The 16,106-nt window shown below is 51.3% G+C and overlaps 1 protein-coding gene across 7 annotated transcripts; it reads right to left on the bottom strand.

Annotated features, from left to right (window-relative positions):
• Positions 1-3,174: 3,174 nt before the first annotated feature.
• Positions 3,175-13,786, bottom strand: GFI1 (growth factor independent 1 transcriptional repressor). 7 transcript variants are annotated; one of them, XM_071220964.1, is made up of 8 exons: positions 13,693-13,786; positions 11,999-12,075; positions 11,124-11,893; positions 10,615-10,797; positions 8,316-8,791; positions 8,057-8,194; positions 6,886-7,051; positions 3,175-4,577 (listed from the first exon to the last, which is right to left on the bottom strand). In XM_071220964.1, the coding sequence occupies exons 3-8, from the start codon at positions 11,236-11,238 to the stop codon at positions 4,399-4,401; spliced, it is 1,257 nt and encodes a 418-aa protein (XP_071077065.1). In that variant the 5' UTR covers positions 11,239-11,893; positions 11,999-12,075; positions 13,693-13,786; the 3' UTR covers positions 3,175-4,398. The 7 variants fall into 7 exon arrangements, with proteins under 7 accessions (XP_071077065.1, XP_071077064.1, XP_071077063.1 ...); XM_071220963.1 differs by lacking the exon at positions 13,693-13,786 and adding an exon at positions 12,155-13,669; XM_071220962.1 differs by having other exon boundaries at positions 11,124-12,075.
• Positions 13,787-16,106: the final 2,320 nt, after the last annotated feature.

The raw sequence follows: 16,106 nt of genomic DNA on the forward strand, positions 1-16,106 counted from the left end.
ATCACCAAGTATTCATGCGATGGAATTCTATATACAGCAGTTAAAATAAATGTACATATACCAACACGGATACATCTCAGAAGCAAAGTGTTCAGCAAAGAAAAATCAAAATGCAAGGTGTATAAAGATATATACACTGTGATAACACTTGCATTAAGTTAAACTATGCTGAACAGTATTATATGTTGTTTATACGGGTATGTATAAAGTAAAGGTATAAAAATATTCATGGCGATGATATGTACCAGTTCTGGTAGAGAGAATGCCTCTATGGAGACAGGAAGGGAATGGGGTTAGGGAAAAACATTTTCCAGAAAATATTGAACTATGCCTATAATATTTTGTTTCAAAAATAAAATCAGAAGTAAATATGGCATACTAATTTTAGTGTATTATGCTCTATAACTTTCCATACAATTGACATGTTTTATTTCAAAAGTGAATAACTTCAAGGTAAAACTTCAGAAAAGACTATTTTAATGATGGATAAAATTCCTAAGAAATACTCAGATTCCATTAAAATTAAACCATAAAAATTGTCAAAACTCTCACTGTGAAATACAAATACAAAGGTTGGCAAAAGTAAGTTTACAGTTCTGAGTACACAAAACATTTATCCTTATATTATTACTTATTAATTACTGTATTATTTTCCATACGAACAACTGTAAAGCTACTTTTGCCCACCGTGGATTTCAATTTGAGGTGTGTGTCCATAATATAAATAAGAAAGCTATCTAGAAATAAACTGTAAATACCTTGACGACAGGGGAAAAATATAAAATGTGCCTGTACACGTGTGGGTAAAAATCGGAAAGGAACACACACACACACACACAAACTACTTTATTTTTAAAATTTGACTCAATGAATGAAATACTATTAAAATAAATGTATGGTGTATTTCCTGAAAAGTGCTTACTGTAGAAATAATATAGCAGCAGAGATTTAAACAAATAGAGCTCTAGAAATGCAGAGCAAAGAGTAGACAAGTCCTTTTGGGCCTCCACTGAATTTGTCTTTCTGTTAAACGATCCAGTTAAACCAACAGGCACACAACAAAATGACTTGGGTCAAATCACTATTGCCACCCAATTTTCAAGGGTAATTGCAGTCAAGAACTCGTCCAGGAGAGATACTTTGCTGTGCCTTTAATTAAGGCGGGGCTTTTAAGACTCAATTGTTCCATTCCAGTCTCAAATCAATCAGATGAAATTCACCTTTTACGTGGCCTGAATCCTGATAGCTCAGCACACTCGATAGGTAATTTAATCATCTCTGGTATAGATGAACGCAAACTCAAATTAGCTACTGAAAGAGTTGGTCTTCTCTGAGATAGCTGTGCTTTTCCACTTTTATGCAAGAGCTGAGCTTCACCAACTGGCTAGCTGGAGGTGTTATTAAAAATTTAGTGAAAGAAACAAAGGTGTGCTCCGGTGTCTCCTGTTACCCTTTCTACTGTTACTCCAGCAGACAAAAGGCATAGGGCCTGCCTCATGAATAATGTGACATGGAATATTCACAATCTATTTTTAATGGAGTCGAGTAATAAGAGAGATATTTGCAATCTTCAAATTTCACACGGTAACAGGCACAGTAATTTGTTTTGATTCTGCACTGGGGATATCAAGAGTTTTTGTTTGTTCGTTTGTCTTCCAAAAAAGGCATACTGTGGACTTAAAAATTAAAATTCTGCATGCACAGCATAAACAGGGATTATGAAAATGGACCAAAAGTTCTCAATGTCGTAAGGGGAGAACAGGACAGGACCGACAAGCAGATTTCAATCAGTTCTACTTACCCCTCCGTGCAACTTCACTTTTCAAACCAGGGAGGAAATAATCAACCAGTGTAGGTGGTGAATGCTGGGGGAAGGAACTTTGCTCCCCGGAACACTAGAAAGAGGTTCCTGGATCCTGTAACTGTTCGCCCACCAGTTCTGGAAAATTATCTTAAAATTGCATTACAGAGCATATACGTTTAAATTTCGGGTGAGAATAAATTGAACCAGAAAGACATGGTGTTGAGAACCAAGTGCGGGCAGCCAAGGACTGCGATTTTTGGAGAACCTGGAAAGAAGCGGTGCCAAAGCCCCCGTGACCCCCAGCTCAGTGTCCTCTATGTTCTGTTTGTTTCCTGGGCCTTCAAGCAATTTCCCTCCCCTTTGTGCTGTGGAGAGCAGAGCCAGCGAAGATCAAGCAGGAGTTTGTTTTGTCTGTTTAGTCACTTAAGACCTCACCAAATATTTATTGATCTCCTACTGTGTGCCAGGCACTGTTCTAGAAGGTTCAGCAGTTACCAAATAAATCGAACTCCACAGGTCATTGTGGTCACTGCTGTATCCCAGAACTGAGAACAGTGCCAGGCACACACTAGGTGTTCAATCAATATGTGTGAGGTTGACTTGAATAGAAATAGACAGTCTGCTGGTGGTCGTCATGGGCCATTCATTCCCTGTCTGGGAAATGTTAGAAAAGGCACAGGTAGTTGGGATTTAGGCCAGGACCTTACTCTAGTTTAAGAGATTGATTTGTGCAATAAATTCCTACAGGTGGGATACAGCCAGAAATAACCCAGATCCCAATTTTACTGCCCCTCATGTATCCTCAGATCTCTGACTTACCTCAGGTGAGGCAGCTAACCAATCTCAGACACTATCTTTCCTCGCTACTCTCTACAGAATCAAAATAATCAGGGTTGTAGTGGGATGATACAACAGTGTCTAAAGCTTAAAGTCAAGGAAACCAGTATCAGGGAGGTCAAAGGATTTGACCAAATCACATGATGTACCGTTGATAGAGCTGTGACTAAGATTCAATCTCTGGACCTAAGGCTTGTGATTTCTTTACTCATCTCAGAGCCTTCTGGCCTATTAAAAAAACAGCCCTGAAACACTCAGAAGAGCCTGTGCACCTGTGGGACCATCAGGGAGTCTACTAGGCTGGAGCTTAGTGTGGAGCACCTACATTTCCTATTAAGAAATAAGGATCTCTGAGGAGTAGAAGAGAAAAGCATAGGGAAACCAGAGCAATTGGATTTTACTCTCTTCTGGATGTTGGCTCCTCTGCACTACTTCTGTAGCTTCCTTCAGTGCCAACTCCCCCTGCAGACTAAAACAAGGGTCTTTCACAAATTCCCTGCATAAATGAAAAAGCAATATGTAAGAGACTTAATACTTTATTAACTTAAAACATCACTCTAATAAATATGTATTAACAAACATAATGCATTCCAGAAGACCTAAAAAACATTTATAAACCTCATCAAAGGAAATGACCACTTTTCTTCTCCGTGGTACACATGGAAGGCAAAAGAGTTGAAGACAGAGCCTTCACTCCCACATGCCTGCTAGCTTAGACATCTTTTAAAAATCAGCCTAACAATAAAAAACCTGAATATACACACAAATCTTTGAAGTATCTCTTCAGCTATTTTTTCTTATGCTTGACAAAAGCCAAATGGGTCAGAAGGGAAGGTTCAAGACTCTCTTTTGTCTTCTCAGAATTCCTTTGGAGGGAAAGAACAGATCCAGCCACTTGGAGGTACGAATGTTAGGTTTTGAAGTGTGGAGGCAGAGGCTGTGACCTTAATCTCTGGCTCCACAGTACCTAGCATAGGGCCGGGTACCATGGCAACCAGTGGTCAACAAATATTTGCTGTGAATGGATGATACTGTGTCCAAAGGCGCTGCTCTGCACTTCCACCTCCTCTGATGAAGCCTTCAGAGGCCTCTAATCTCTTCTCAACACCAAGCCCACTTTTCTTCAACTCCTTCTTGGGACAGGCCGTACAGTGTATCTTATAATTTCAGAATTATGAAACTACTTCCCCAAGTCAGTTTCTGAGCCAGTCTTCCAGTGGCAGAAATGATTCCTCCAAGAGTTATAGGCAGCACCCAACAGAAAGGGGTCAACTGACTCCCCAGAAGGAAAAAAGAAAAATAACACTCATTCTTCATTCTATATTTTTAAAAATTAGCGTCTGTCTACCTTGTAAAGGTAATTCTTCCTCTTCCACACCAGTATCTGGGGTGGATCAGGAGGAGGAGGGAAGAAACCAGAATGACCCTCCTGGATTTTGGAGTAAAGCTGGGAATAGGAAGGACTGAGGGGCCCAAGATTTTATCTGAGCCCCTCTTGACTTCGAGTCTTCATGTGTTGAGAAGCCCATTCCTTGTGTCCAAAGTACAGTGAGTCATTTGGTTCCGACTCCAGGACGAACTTTGAAAAGGTAATGTATTCCCTCCGGCAGCTCCAGGAAGTAAGGTGAATGAGGATCACCCTGCAGGGATCTGCAGCCTGGACTGGGGGGCCTGAGAAATCAGAAGTGGGAGGTTGCAAGTGGGGAGGCTGCGCTCCCTAGTGTTGGGTTACAGCTGCTTGTGGCCAGCCAGGGCACTCATTTGAGCCCATGCTGCGTCTCCCGGTGCCGCCTGAGGTCCACCTTCCTCTGGAAGCCCTTCCCACACAAGTCGCAGCCAAAGGGCTTGAAGCCTGTGTGCTTGCGGCTGTGGGTGATGAGGTTGGAGCTCTGGCTGAATGCCTTGCCACACACCTGGCACTTGTGGGGCTTCTCACCTGCAGGAACGGAGGGGGTGAGGGGAGGAAGTATGAGTCTGTGATGAAGCTACAGGGGACTCACTGTGACCCACATGCTCTTGGCGGCAGCTGGCTGCACCACAGTCTAAGTCCTTCAAGTAACTTGGAGGGTGATGCGTTGCAACACAAGTCCTGAGAAGCCATGGGTGCACCAGGTGAAAGGGAGACTTTCTGAGTGGGGGTTCCCAGCCAAAGGCCTCAAACCGTTTCCTGTTAACAGGAAACACAGCAAAGACCACGTGCCCTCCCCAGGCTCGCAGCTGAATCCACCCTGGGAGGACTCCCCTGACTTTAGAAGCAGAGAGCTCCCACAGCAGATGTTCAACAGGAGGGGTGGGGGTGCGGGTGGGGGTTGTCCTTCAAACCATGTGACTGTTCTAATTCAGAGGAAGTTTTCAAATATGACTTTCCAAGCTGGGGGGGGTGGTGGTATGTATGGAACAGTGACCCTGTCTTCTTCCTTGCTCTCAAAGGACAACAGAATGCATCTGAAGTATGGACATTTCTCAAAGTCTTATTTTTAAAAATCCACATTGGAGCCATGAATTATTTCTTAAGTTAGCTGATCCCTTTCTATCTTGATTTTACTTTCTTTTTATGAGGTTAATCAGAAGTTAACTCTTCACCATAGATGAATAAATAACAGATTGAACAATGTTTTGTCTTTTCCACCAGTTCATGAGCTGTTTTAACATTTGGGGAAAAGGCATGGATTTCCAAATAGCCTCAGCACGGCATTATAGTGAGAGCCTGACCTTGGAAAAAATGCAAAATAGATGAAGTTTTTTTTTTGAGGAATCCTCCGCCCCTCATACTGCACCCTTTTCTGTCTTCAGGCTTCAGATTTCCTTGATAAGGAACCACCCATCAAAACTTATCCTATCTCTTTAGGGTCAAACAAATCTGAGAAACAAATTCTAGCTATAATGTAAATGTTTGATAAGGGCTTAATGTTTCATTCAGTCAAGATCCTAGTTGCATTTTGATAAGCGTCTTGAATACCTCTACTAAAAGGAGTGAGTTACGTGGAAATTTCAGGCACCAGGGCATGATTAAAGTAGGATATTCTTCTGGGTTTTCTGATGGGGGCATCTACACAATCAAGGCATATTTATGAACATTAAGGGTATGTTTGCAGTGTTAATTGGAACACTGCAATTTATTTCAAATCAGTATTCACATTCTGAAAGAAAACAGTCAGATTTCTGGTTCTAATGTCTTGTTGACTATTAAAGACAGTGCTCCTAGCATTAAAACTGCCTCCTACACACAATCAAAACATTAGGGAACGAGTGCAGAATTGGAAGCCGGAGCAGTCCACGGCCCCGTGACCGTTGGTAAATCATTCCATCTCTCTGAGTTTCAGGATGGTAATGTCAGCTCCTTCTCCTGGGATGGGAGGGCAGTAAGAAGCAAATAAGTGATGGGCTTGAAAGCACTTTATAAATTATAAAGCATTATGATAAGTAAAGAATTACCATTATTATGAACTTGTTGATATTTTTAAGAGGGCAGTAAGTGAATAGAAGGTTTTTATATCTACCAGCCCCCATGACTCTGAGAATAGAATACAATAAACAGTGGTCAAGGGCATAAACACTTGAGGTCAGACAGACCTGAAGTGAAGTCCTGGCAAGGTGACCCTGGGCAGGTTACCTAACCCCTCTGGGCCTCGCTTTCTCATCTCTAAAATGGGAATTAGGAATAGTCTATCTCCCAGAACTGTTGTGAGCATTAAGTGAGATAATGCATTTACAAAGTACTTAGCAGAGAACTTAGCAACGTTTACCAGTGTTTCACCCCTCCCTCTGAATAACCTCTCAGATTCCTAAAACTGCAGCCAAGAGACCACACATAAGTCACTCCCCCAAAAGGCTGGGTGGGAGCCCAAGAGAAAGTCCTCAACCTCTAGGTAAACATTTACAGCAAAAGCTCTGAGAGGACCCTGGGGCCTCATATTTCACCCAGAGCAGGCAGCATTTGGAGCAGCTGCTAAAATAGAATGAAATATTCTTGCTAGGATAGGGAACCTGCAGCTGACCTGTTCTTCATATAAAACAATCCCAAATCAAGTCCCCTCTGTGGAGAACCATGTATGTAAACGAACCTAAGAGACTCGACCTCACTTTCTTTTACACACTGCAGTGATTAGGCCTCATTTGCCACTCATTTCGGGGCCGGAATATCACAGATAAGGTGGATTATATTGGCATCAGAGGAAAGAGCATGCCCCCTGCCCCCCATCCCTCACTGGCTGTTTCCTACAAGCCAAGGGCCTTCTGCTCACCAGTGTGAATAAAGGTGTGTTTTTTCATGTCTGACTTCTGATGGAACCTCTTGCCACAGTACTGACAGGGGTAGGGCCGGGTGTCTGAGTGAATGAGGAGGTGTGTGGACAACGTCGATGACCTCTTGAAACTCTTGCCACAGATCTTACAGTCAAAGCTCCGTTCCTGTGGAGAGAAAAATGTGGCATTCCTATTGCAGTCATGCAGGCTCCCATTCTCCTTGCCACGAACCCGGCAAAGCCAGGGCTTTCCTTTCTTTCAGACTCCCTTTCCAGACAGACTGCCCCATTATCTTCTCCCCACCCTTATCCTCTTCCCCTTTAACATTTTTTCTACCCAAACACTTTTCACCCACAACCCTCCACACCCCATGGCAAAAACTGCATCCCCACCCTGCTTTTTTGACACCCATTTACAATAACTTCTCCACCCTCCTCAACAGCAGGCTTAGACCTCAGTCACTTGAGACGCCCCCTCCCTCCAGCCAGTGTGGGTGTTGAGAGAGATGAGAGAATGCTCTTTTTAGTAAATAAGTATCTGTAAGCAATTATTGTCCTGTCATAATTACTTGTGTACTAATTTGTTTATCTACCTTCTGTCAGCTAAACTGTAATCTCGGTGGGGGCACCCTGGCAGGGACCTGGTGTTACATTATTCGCACGGGTCGACCGCCTGGAAGCTGGGCAACACATACTTTAAACGAATGAACGAAAGCATAGCAGGACAGCTATGCTACTGGATGCTCAAAGGACCTAGGATCTCTCCTTTACAGTCGGGAGTGGTCAGTGCAAATTAAATGGCAGCCATTTGGTAAAAAAAAGAAGCTGAGGGAAGGAAACAAAACTAGAAAATATGATATATCAGCAGCAAGAGTGCATACAAACTTTCCTCAAACCCCAAGTAATGACCAGAATCACACTCTGAAGGCTCACAGTGACGCGACGCCCAACTCAAGCACTGAGCCGGCCACCACCCACCTTTTCCTACACACGTGCATCTAGGCAAGGGGACACGGCGGAGGACAGTGGGGGGCAGTCCGGGCAAGTGCAAGGGGAAAGCCACCAGGCGGAGAGCGGCTGGCCCTGCTCAGAGAAGCAGGCCACCCGGGAGGGCGAAAGCCTGAGCCGTGCGGCGCGGGCCGTGCGCACCCCTCCCCGCAGCCCCGCTTACCTGCGAGTGCACGGCTTTGTGCTGCTCCAGGCTCACCGCGTGCCCGAAGGTCTTGCCGCATATCTCACACGCAAAGGGTCTCGTGCCGCTGTGAGACCTGCGCACGTGCACCTCGAGCCCGTGCGGCGTGGAGAACACCTGAGGCGGGTGGGGCCGGGGAGAAGGCCGCTGAGAGGGGCCAAGGGGCGCGGACGCGGGCTGGGCGCGGACTGGGGGCGCGGGCGCTGGGTAGGCCAAGCCGGGCGCGCGGGAGCCTCACCTTGCTGCATTTGATGCACTTGTAGGAGCCGCCGCCCAGCAGCAGGCGGGTGCACAGCAGCTCCGACTCCACCTTGACGCCGGCGCCCTTGTCCGCGTGCAGCCCGTGGCCGCGCTCCGGGTACAGCCGGCCCGCCGCCGCCACTGGCCGCTCGTACAGCCCTGCCGCCGCCGGCCCGAAATCGCCGTACAGCCCCAGGCCCGCGCCGCCTCCTGCGCTGCCTCCCCCGGGCGCCCCGGCCCCCGCGCCGCCCGCCGTCCGCTCTGGGCCGTACAGCGCCGCGGGGTGGCCCGGCTCCGGGGTGCGCTCGCAGAAGAGGCCCAGGCCAGCACCGCGCTCCAGGGCCGTGCAGGGCCGGTAGCTCTGCACCAAATTCCGCAGGTCAGAACCCGCCAGGCCGCTCCACGAGTATGGCTTGAAGGGCAGGGGAAAGGGCTGAGTTTCGTCCAGTGATGGGCACACAGACTTCTCTGAGGCTGCGGAGACACAAGAGGGCATCGGGTCAGGCTTCGAACGGACTGCCACGCACCCAGCACTTGTGGAGCGCTCCGTGCGCCCGAGGCCGCGCTCGGTGCCAGGAACGCCCCCAGGATAACACGCAAGCCGGGTCCCTGGGGCCTCGAGGACCGCTGGAGGCAGCAAGAGAGCGAATAGATAATTTAAATGACATCGGGTGAGGAGGTAGGTAAATCCTACAACAGGACAGCGGAAGCTCACGACGTTTAGAGGGTCCTTCCTGACTCAACCAGCATACCTAGCGGTCCCACAGAGACAGGCGCGCCACGCTGTCTGTGCTTAATAAATACTCTGAGCTGAGCTGCGAGGGAGGAGAAGGCGGCCACTATTCGGGCCCTGGACAGCGATCGTGGGCAGAGTGCCCAGCGCCGGAGCTCTCCGACCCCTAGCGTTCCCACCTCGTCCCTTCACTTTCCGGGATCGATAAGGCGGGAAGGAGAGGACCAATAAAATGCGGTCCAGCCTACCCAAGACGCATCTGCCCGGAAAACAAACAGGGGAAGGAAAGGAAAAAAAAAAAAAAACCCACCGGGAAGGCGTTATCATTCCTTAAGTTATTAAGTGCTCACTCAGTGCAGGTAACAAAGTAACAGTGGGAAGGGGTGTTGGGGCTTGAACTGCCTGCCAATTACTACCCACTCCCATCCAGTTTGACAGAAATAAAACCATCCAAATTTCTTAGAAAATAATTTACAATTAAGGTTTGGCCCCAACTGTAAGGGGAATAGCTTTCCGAATTCGCAGCTTTCTGCAATCCCCAACCAACGTGAATTTTGCTAAAACCAGATTCCCAATATATACGTTCTCTAAGTGCATACGGATTTACAAATCTGTTCACACACTGCAGACTGCAATCCAAGCTAGCCGCTTCAGAGAGACGCTGCACCCCGAGTTTCGGTCGGAGAGGTGCCGGCGGCGCCCAGTCCTTATGGGGTGGTGTCTTGCACAGTCAGAAGGAATCCTCGGTCACCATCTCCCAGACACACTCGCCGGAGCTCCGCCTTTACCCAAGTCAACCCACTGCGTGCGGGAAGGGGTTGGGGGTGTATTTTAAAACTAGGAAACGCAGTCTGTAAATAACCAGCCCTTTGGCAGATCCGGCTGCTCTGCGCACTCATTCCCCGGCCCAAACTTCTGCACGCCCCACCCAAGGTGCTCTGAGTTTTCTCGAAATTCGGCTGCTGGCTGGAAATGAAACCCGCCTGCTGGTCCCCAGAACTGGACCGACCAGGCAGAACGAAAAAATAAGACGGGCCCCCAATCCGCGCCTGCTAAAACCCAGCGGGGGGCCGAGATTTTCTTCTGGGATGGGTCCCTCCCTCCCGCTTGGCGCCCAGCTCTGCCAGGACCCACGCCGCGGGAGCGAGAGTAGGTTTTAGCGGCAACGGCACCCTCCTCTCAGACTGCCCAGGTCTCGTTTGTTTGGGACTCGGGGGTTTCTGCATTCTGGGAGCCCAGCTTTCTAAACAACCAACTCTGGCCGGAAAACGAAACGTCGACGTTGCTGTCGGTGGAGACGACCCATTTATTTCTCTCTCACCCACCCGTTCAGCGCAAACAAATGAGGTAGGATGAACAGCTCAGACCCACGCAGCAGACCCCGCAGGCACGCCGTCCCAGCCGCAGAGGAGCCGGGCGCCTTGCCGAGGGGCCCCACACCGCACGACACGCTCCCTCCCCCAGGAAACACTGTTCGCCATCCGTGTAGCGTTTCTGCGCCCACAGCCGCGCGGGTTCATTCCTCGCCCAGAGGTCCCCGCCGCCCGCGCCCCAGAACTCCCACCTGGAGACACAGAGGGCGATGGAGGCCTCCAGAAGTCCTCAAATTCCGAGCTCCGATCACAGACGCTGCCCTCACAGCTGCCGGGGGACGCGGAGGCTCTATCGGGGGCCTCGGTCAGCTGCGACTCGGGGGATAAACGGCCCCGGGGCTCCGCCTTCGCCCCCAATGCGTTCGAGGTACTGTCTGCGGAGAGGGGGCACGACAGGGGCTCAGGCTGGGCCCGACGGGTCTGAAGTGGTGCTCCCCACACCGTGGCACCCGGGCGACCTCCTCTCTCCCCCGACCTGGCCGGGAACCCTTCCGGATCCGAGGGCGAGAGCAGAGAGGCCGTGGCACCTCTGCGATAAGCCGGGGTTAGGGGGGCGGGGGGACTCGGGGCCCGACTGTAAGAAACAAAACACGCAGCAGAGGGGACGTCCGGCTTCCCCTCCCGGTTCCTGGGGGATGGTGTGGCGGGGCTCACAGCCTACGTCCCGGGAGCAACCCAGCCCGACCCGCGCGCCCCGCACCTGCTCTGCCGGGCGCCAGTACGTTCTCCGGTTGAAGGGAGTAGTCGGGTCCCGGGGATCGCGGCTGGTGGTAACTGTGAGCCTTCTTGCTCTTGACAAGGAACGAACGCGGCATGATGGTCGGGCGCGCTCCCCACGTCGGTCCAAGGGTCCCTGGAGCCTCTGTCGCCCAAATGTCACCCGAGTTTTTTGTTCAGCCCCAACTAGGCAGACCTGCGAGAGGAGAACCGGGTGGAAACACGGGTCGTATGCTCCGGGCCGGGAATGCGCAGCCGGGTGGAGACAGAACTCGGGCCGGGGAGGAGCGAGAAAGGCGCACGGGAGGAGGGGCTTGGCCCCGCTGCGCCACGCTCACCAGGTGGCACTCGGACAGGTGGCGCGAGCCTGCCGCCGTCGCCGCCACTGCTCAGAGGTATAACCTGTCCCGGGGCCCAGGCTCAGGCCTCTTCCTTCTGCCCTGCACACGCCCCTCGGCCCCTCCCCTTCTCTAGCAAAACTTGCGCCGGCAATCAAACTCTCCGAAGAGCTGGATTGGAGTCCCGGACGGGCCAGTTATTCCAACTCGACGATTCACTGCCCACTGGGCTCTTTTCCCGGCTGGGGAAGGGGGCTGGGACGCAGGGATGCGTTTAGGGCTGGGGCGTGTGTCGGCGGTCAGACACCCGGAAGAGGCTTGCCGAGCCCTCCAGGAGCGGGCTGCAGACTGGAGTGAAAGGGAGCCCGCTAGGCAGGATGAGGGGCGGGGCCGGAGGGGCTGGAGACCCTGGAGGCTGGAGAAAGACGGCAGGACATCAGAGGGACAAGAAGGTGAGGCGGGGGCAGTGGCAGAGGGCCAACCCTGGCCATGGAAGGAACTCGAATCCCAGTGATCTTACTTGTTCCACACTCTTTCTTGCCCCACTCGGGGGAAAAGTTGACCTGGAGATGTGGTTGCGGCGGGAGCAGACAGGATCTGGGGCGAGATACACAGACCTTGGAGACCTCACCTTGAAAACCAAGTCCCGGCAAAAACCACTTTCCACTCTGCTCACCAAAACCCTTGACCTGTGGCAGTCGAGCCCCGATGCGCACGCGCTGGCTCGGAAGCGCGCGGTGTCCAGGAGTCCGCGGAGAACTAACAGTTCGGCGGACGCCTGTGAGAGAGCGAGATGCCCGCTGCGCCCCTCTCATTAACCCGCCAATCAGTTCACCTAATCCCGGGGTCGAAACCTGAGCCCCGCGGGGAGGCAGGGTAGCGCCTCCTGCTCTGCTCGGGTCTCTCTCCGGGGACGGAACTAGGAAGGCTAGGAGGTCTGGGGAAAATGAATCTGCTTTCCTCCCCGGGTAAAGACTAAGGGGGCTGGGTTCCCTTGCAAGCTGTAGGCCCTTCGAGCACCGCAGCAATCTGTGCCCTTGGCTAGCTCAGAAACAAGAGCGCCGGGGAAACTGGGCCGGGGCAGGACCCCTTGTCCTTGGACTTAGCGAGGCTTAGACTGCCAAGCCTGTGCGGCCCCCAGGGCAGGCTGCAGGACACAGCCTAAGTCAGCCCGTTGACGCTCCGGGCTCAACAAGACTTCTAGGGGACTCCTTCCCTCGAGAGCATTCTACTCCCACTGTGTTCCCTTCTCCGGGAGGGGGTGCGGACAGGCTTGGAAGAAAAGGCAGTTGGGACTTGTAGTGGAACCCCAAACGACATTTCCCGCGTCCTAAACACCAGGTTCCTACTAGGGATGAGGGTGCCGCCCGCCCCCATCGGCCCCAAAGGTCGGAGCTGCAGGAGGCCTTGGGGTGCTGGGCTGCCCTAAGGCGGCGCAGGTCTGCTGCTTCAGTTTTCCCGCGTCCCGGCGTGAGCCGCTGCTTCGGACATATAATCAGACACTATGAAGGCGAAAACCGATTCCTTAAACAACCATGAAACTCAGTGTTAAAGGAAAATGAGGTGAAACGGTCCCGAGGGCCTGCGGTGCCTTGGGTACCCGGTGGCGCGCAGCCAAAGCGCAGTGGACGGGGTCCGGGGTTGAACTGTCCGCGTCTGCTCTGTCTGGACCCGGTGGGACCGTGCAGGATCGGACTGGCGAAGAGGCTGCCTCCCAACCCGGACCACAGCCCCACGCTTCTCCTGCATCCTGGCTGGTTCTGCGGGTTTCTGGGAGGGTGGAGTGAGTAGGGGGTGGTAGAGCCCAGCACCGAGCGCGTGGGAAGGAGACCTAGCTTAGCAGCTGGTGGCGGGGGGCGGGGCGGCCCTCTGTGAGCGCGGGTCCGCAGGCCCTCGGTTCACGGTCGGAGCCTGGGAAGGCGGGAGCTGGAGGGGGAGGGGGCGGGCAGCTTCCATAATCCATCTGCCGCCTCCCCCCCACCAGATGTTTTCTTCCCGGGTGGATCCCCCAAACGTCGTGGCTCCAGATCTCCTACCCTGCCTTGCGGGTCGCGCGGGCCCCAGCTGATAGAACTCTCCGCGCTCCCGCACAGCTGCCTACAGTGGGTGGGAACCTAGCAGCCAGTCGCTTGCCCCCCGCAGTGCCCAAGTCCTCCAGTTTTCGTGGTCGCCCCCGCCAGGGAAGGAGGTGCAAAACAGGCGCAGCGGACCTACCTGCGGGGTCAGGGCGCGGGCACCGCGCTCTGCGAGTTTTCAAACTGAGTTGCTTTCGGGACAGACCGCGCTGTCTCTCTCTCTCTCTCTTTTTTAATCTCCTTCCGAGCTCAGCCCCCAAAACCACAAGCTTCACTTCCTGAGCGTTAAGGAGTAGCTTGCTTAGCCGTCTCAGACCCGCCACCCCGCTGTGGGGCGGCGGGGCGTGCTCCTCCTCTGTGCAAGGGGCTAGGTGGACAGAGGACCCTGCCTTTCCAGCCGCCCTTCCCCGCGGCCCTCCCGGTTGTTTCTCTGTGGGACGGCGGGGGTGGAGAGACCCGGAGGACCCAGACACTAGAAATGACTCGAAAGAAAATGAACTATTCTTGACTCCTGGGAGACTTCCGCAGCAAGAAGAAGTCACAGATTCAGGACACAGATTGACTGGAGCTCCGGGAATGGAAGCGCCCAGCTCAGAGGAGGCCTCCCCGCTCATCTGGCCCGGGACCCCTGCACCACCAGCAGCCCCGCCTCCTGCTGGGGCTGCGCCGCCCCCGGGTCCAGGCCGTGAATCACCCGCCCGCGGTGCCGCCGGCCTGGAGCCCGGCAAGTGTCCGCGGCGTCCACAGAGCGAAACCTGCCCCGCGGCCCCAAAATAGCTTGTTGTGGAAACACTTCGGGATAAATACGCCCAGCGAGGCTGAAAATACCTTGACACCCAATCCGAGAGGTTTGCTCATTTCCCTTTGGATTTAGGTAATGGTTAAATTTGGAAGAGGTGGGCGAGCGCCGAGCCCCCGGTGGAGCGGACGCTAGTGGCGCGTCCCCAGGGCGCCCGGCTGGGCTGGCGGGCGCGCCCTCCCCACCGCACGCTCACCCGCGGGGTGCCGGGCCGCTACGCCCGCAGCTAATTTCCGGTGGTCTGAGCTGCGAAATTAAAGACCACGTGGGAGGGAGCGTGCGGGGGCAGCCACGGTGGCTGGCTGCTCGGCTGACCCCGCCCTGCCCCAGCGGAGGGAGAACAGTATCTCTCTCAGGCGCGGGCTCCTAAAAACGTTCCCTAAAAATCACTTGGTTTTAAGCGAAGTAGTAAAGCGCCATAAAGACAATACCCTGATGATTATTGAAAAGCAAATATTCGCGGGCATTGTGTTTTCCGTGAGGATGAGCGACTGGATCTCATTATGTCCCTGGTAGTCTCTTAACAAGTATGTGGACGGAGTAAGTGAATAAATGGCATTAGTTAATCCTGTTAATAGAGCTGGAAAAAGTTAAGATCTCACTCATGAATTCAACAAATGTAACAACCTCCAATGCTAGGCTGTCACGATCCCTAGCTTGGCCTTCTGTGTATATTTAAGCCGAAACCCTCCCCCGACACGGGTGGATATCATCGTAATTATATTGCTTTCCTAAATGACTTGACTTAGATTTTGGTCACTACTTCATGCACAGTAAGTGTCCAGTGTCAGGGACCGGGGGAAGGCAGTGGTGCTCCTCAATTCTTGCAAAACAACTACCCCGTCCTAGATTAACTCAAAGTTGTCGTGGAAAAAAGAAAAGTCCCTTGGAGCCCTTTTCCTAGAGGATGTTTATTTAAAAAATGGTTTCTAATTTGCACTGTAAATCTGAAGATTTGCAGAAAATATTTGATTATCACAGCAGTGCTTCAAGCATGCTTTAATAAATAATGTTTTATACAGCAGTGGCTGTATACCTACTATGTGCCAGGTACTGGACTAGACACACATCTTAAATTGTGTGCCTAGGTGTCCTCTTCACACTACTGTTCATTTGCTCCACACACCCTTTATAAGGAAATGCAGAGGTAACCAACCTCGATCAGAATGATCACAAATATTGAATTCGCTGAAAGGAGATTAAGTACAGTTTGCTAAATTTTTATTTCGTGTGTGCTTTGTCTTGGCCTAAGGTCTAAAAATCTTAAAGAAGTCCAAAAACAAATCTTTCTCTTATTCCTTTCATTCTGTGTAAAGGAGAAAAGGGCAAAACTTTAAAAGAGAATGATCAATGGGACAAAAGAAAATTTATTATCAATCAGGCTCTAGAGAAATGGCTGAACCATTTCCTCTGCACATTAGCAAGTTCAAAGTTGAAATTTCTTGAAAAGGGACTTTGACTATTTAGTAGTTTAGTTCAGTGTTGCTGTTTAAGGTCTCGGGAGACATAGGGACAAATAATCACCTTGCATAGCACCTTAGAATAAATCCATTTCACTCAGATTAAATACAATTGGCTTGTTTTGTTTGCCCATTCCAATGTCTGAGTTTGTAAAATAAAACTGGGGACTGGGAAAGGAACAGCCAGAGAGAAGCAGGTGGGAGGGAGATGACACCAAATTCCCCTTTTTATGTTTAAACCATATGGCTGTGTTACCAATTCAAATAAATAAATACACATAAAAACTATTAAGC

This window comes from Desmodus rotundus, chromosome 3 (genome assembly GCF_022682495.2).
Source record: "Desmodus rotundus isolate HL8 chromosome 3, HLdesRot8A.1, whole genome shotgun sequence".
Classification (NCBI taxonomy): domain Eukaryota; kingdom Metazoa; phylum Chordata; class Mammalia; order Chiroptera; family Phyllostomidae; genus Desmodus; species Desmodus rotundus.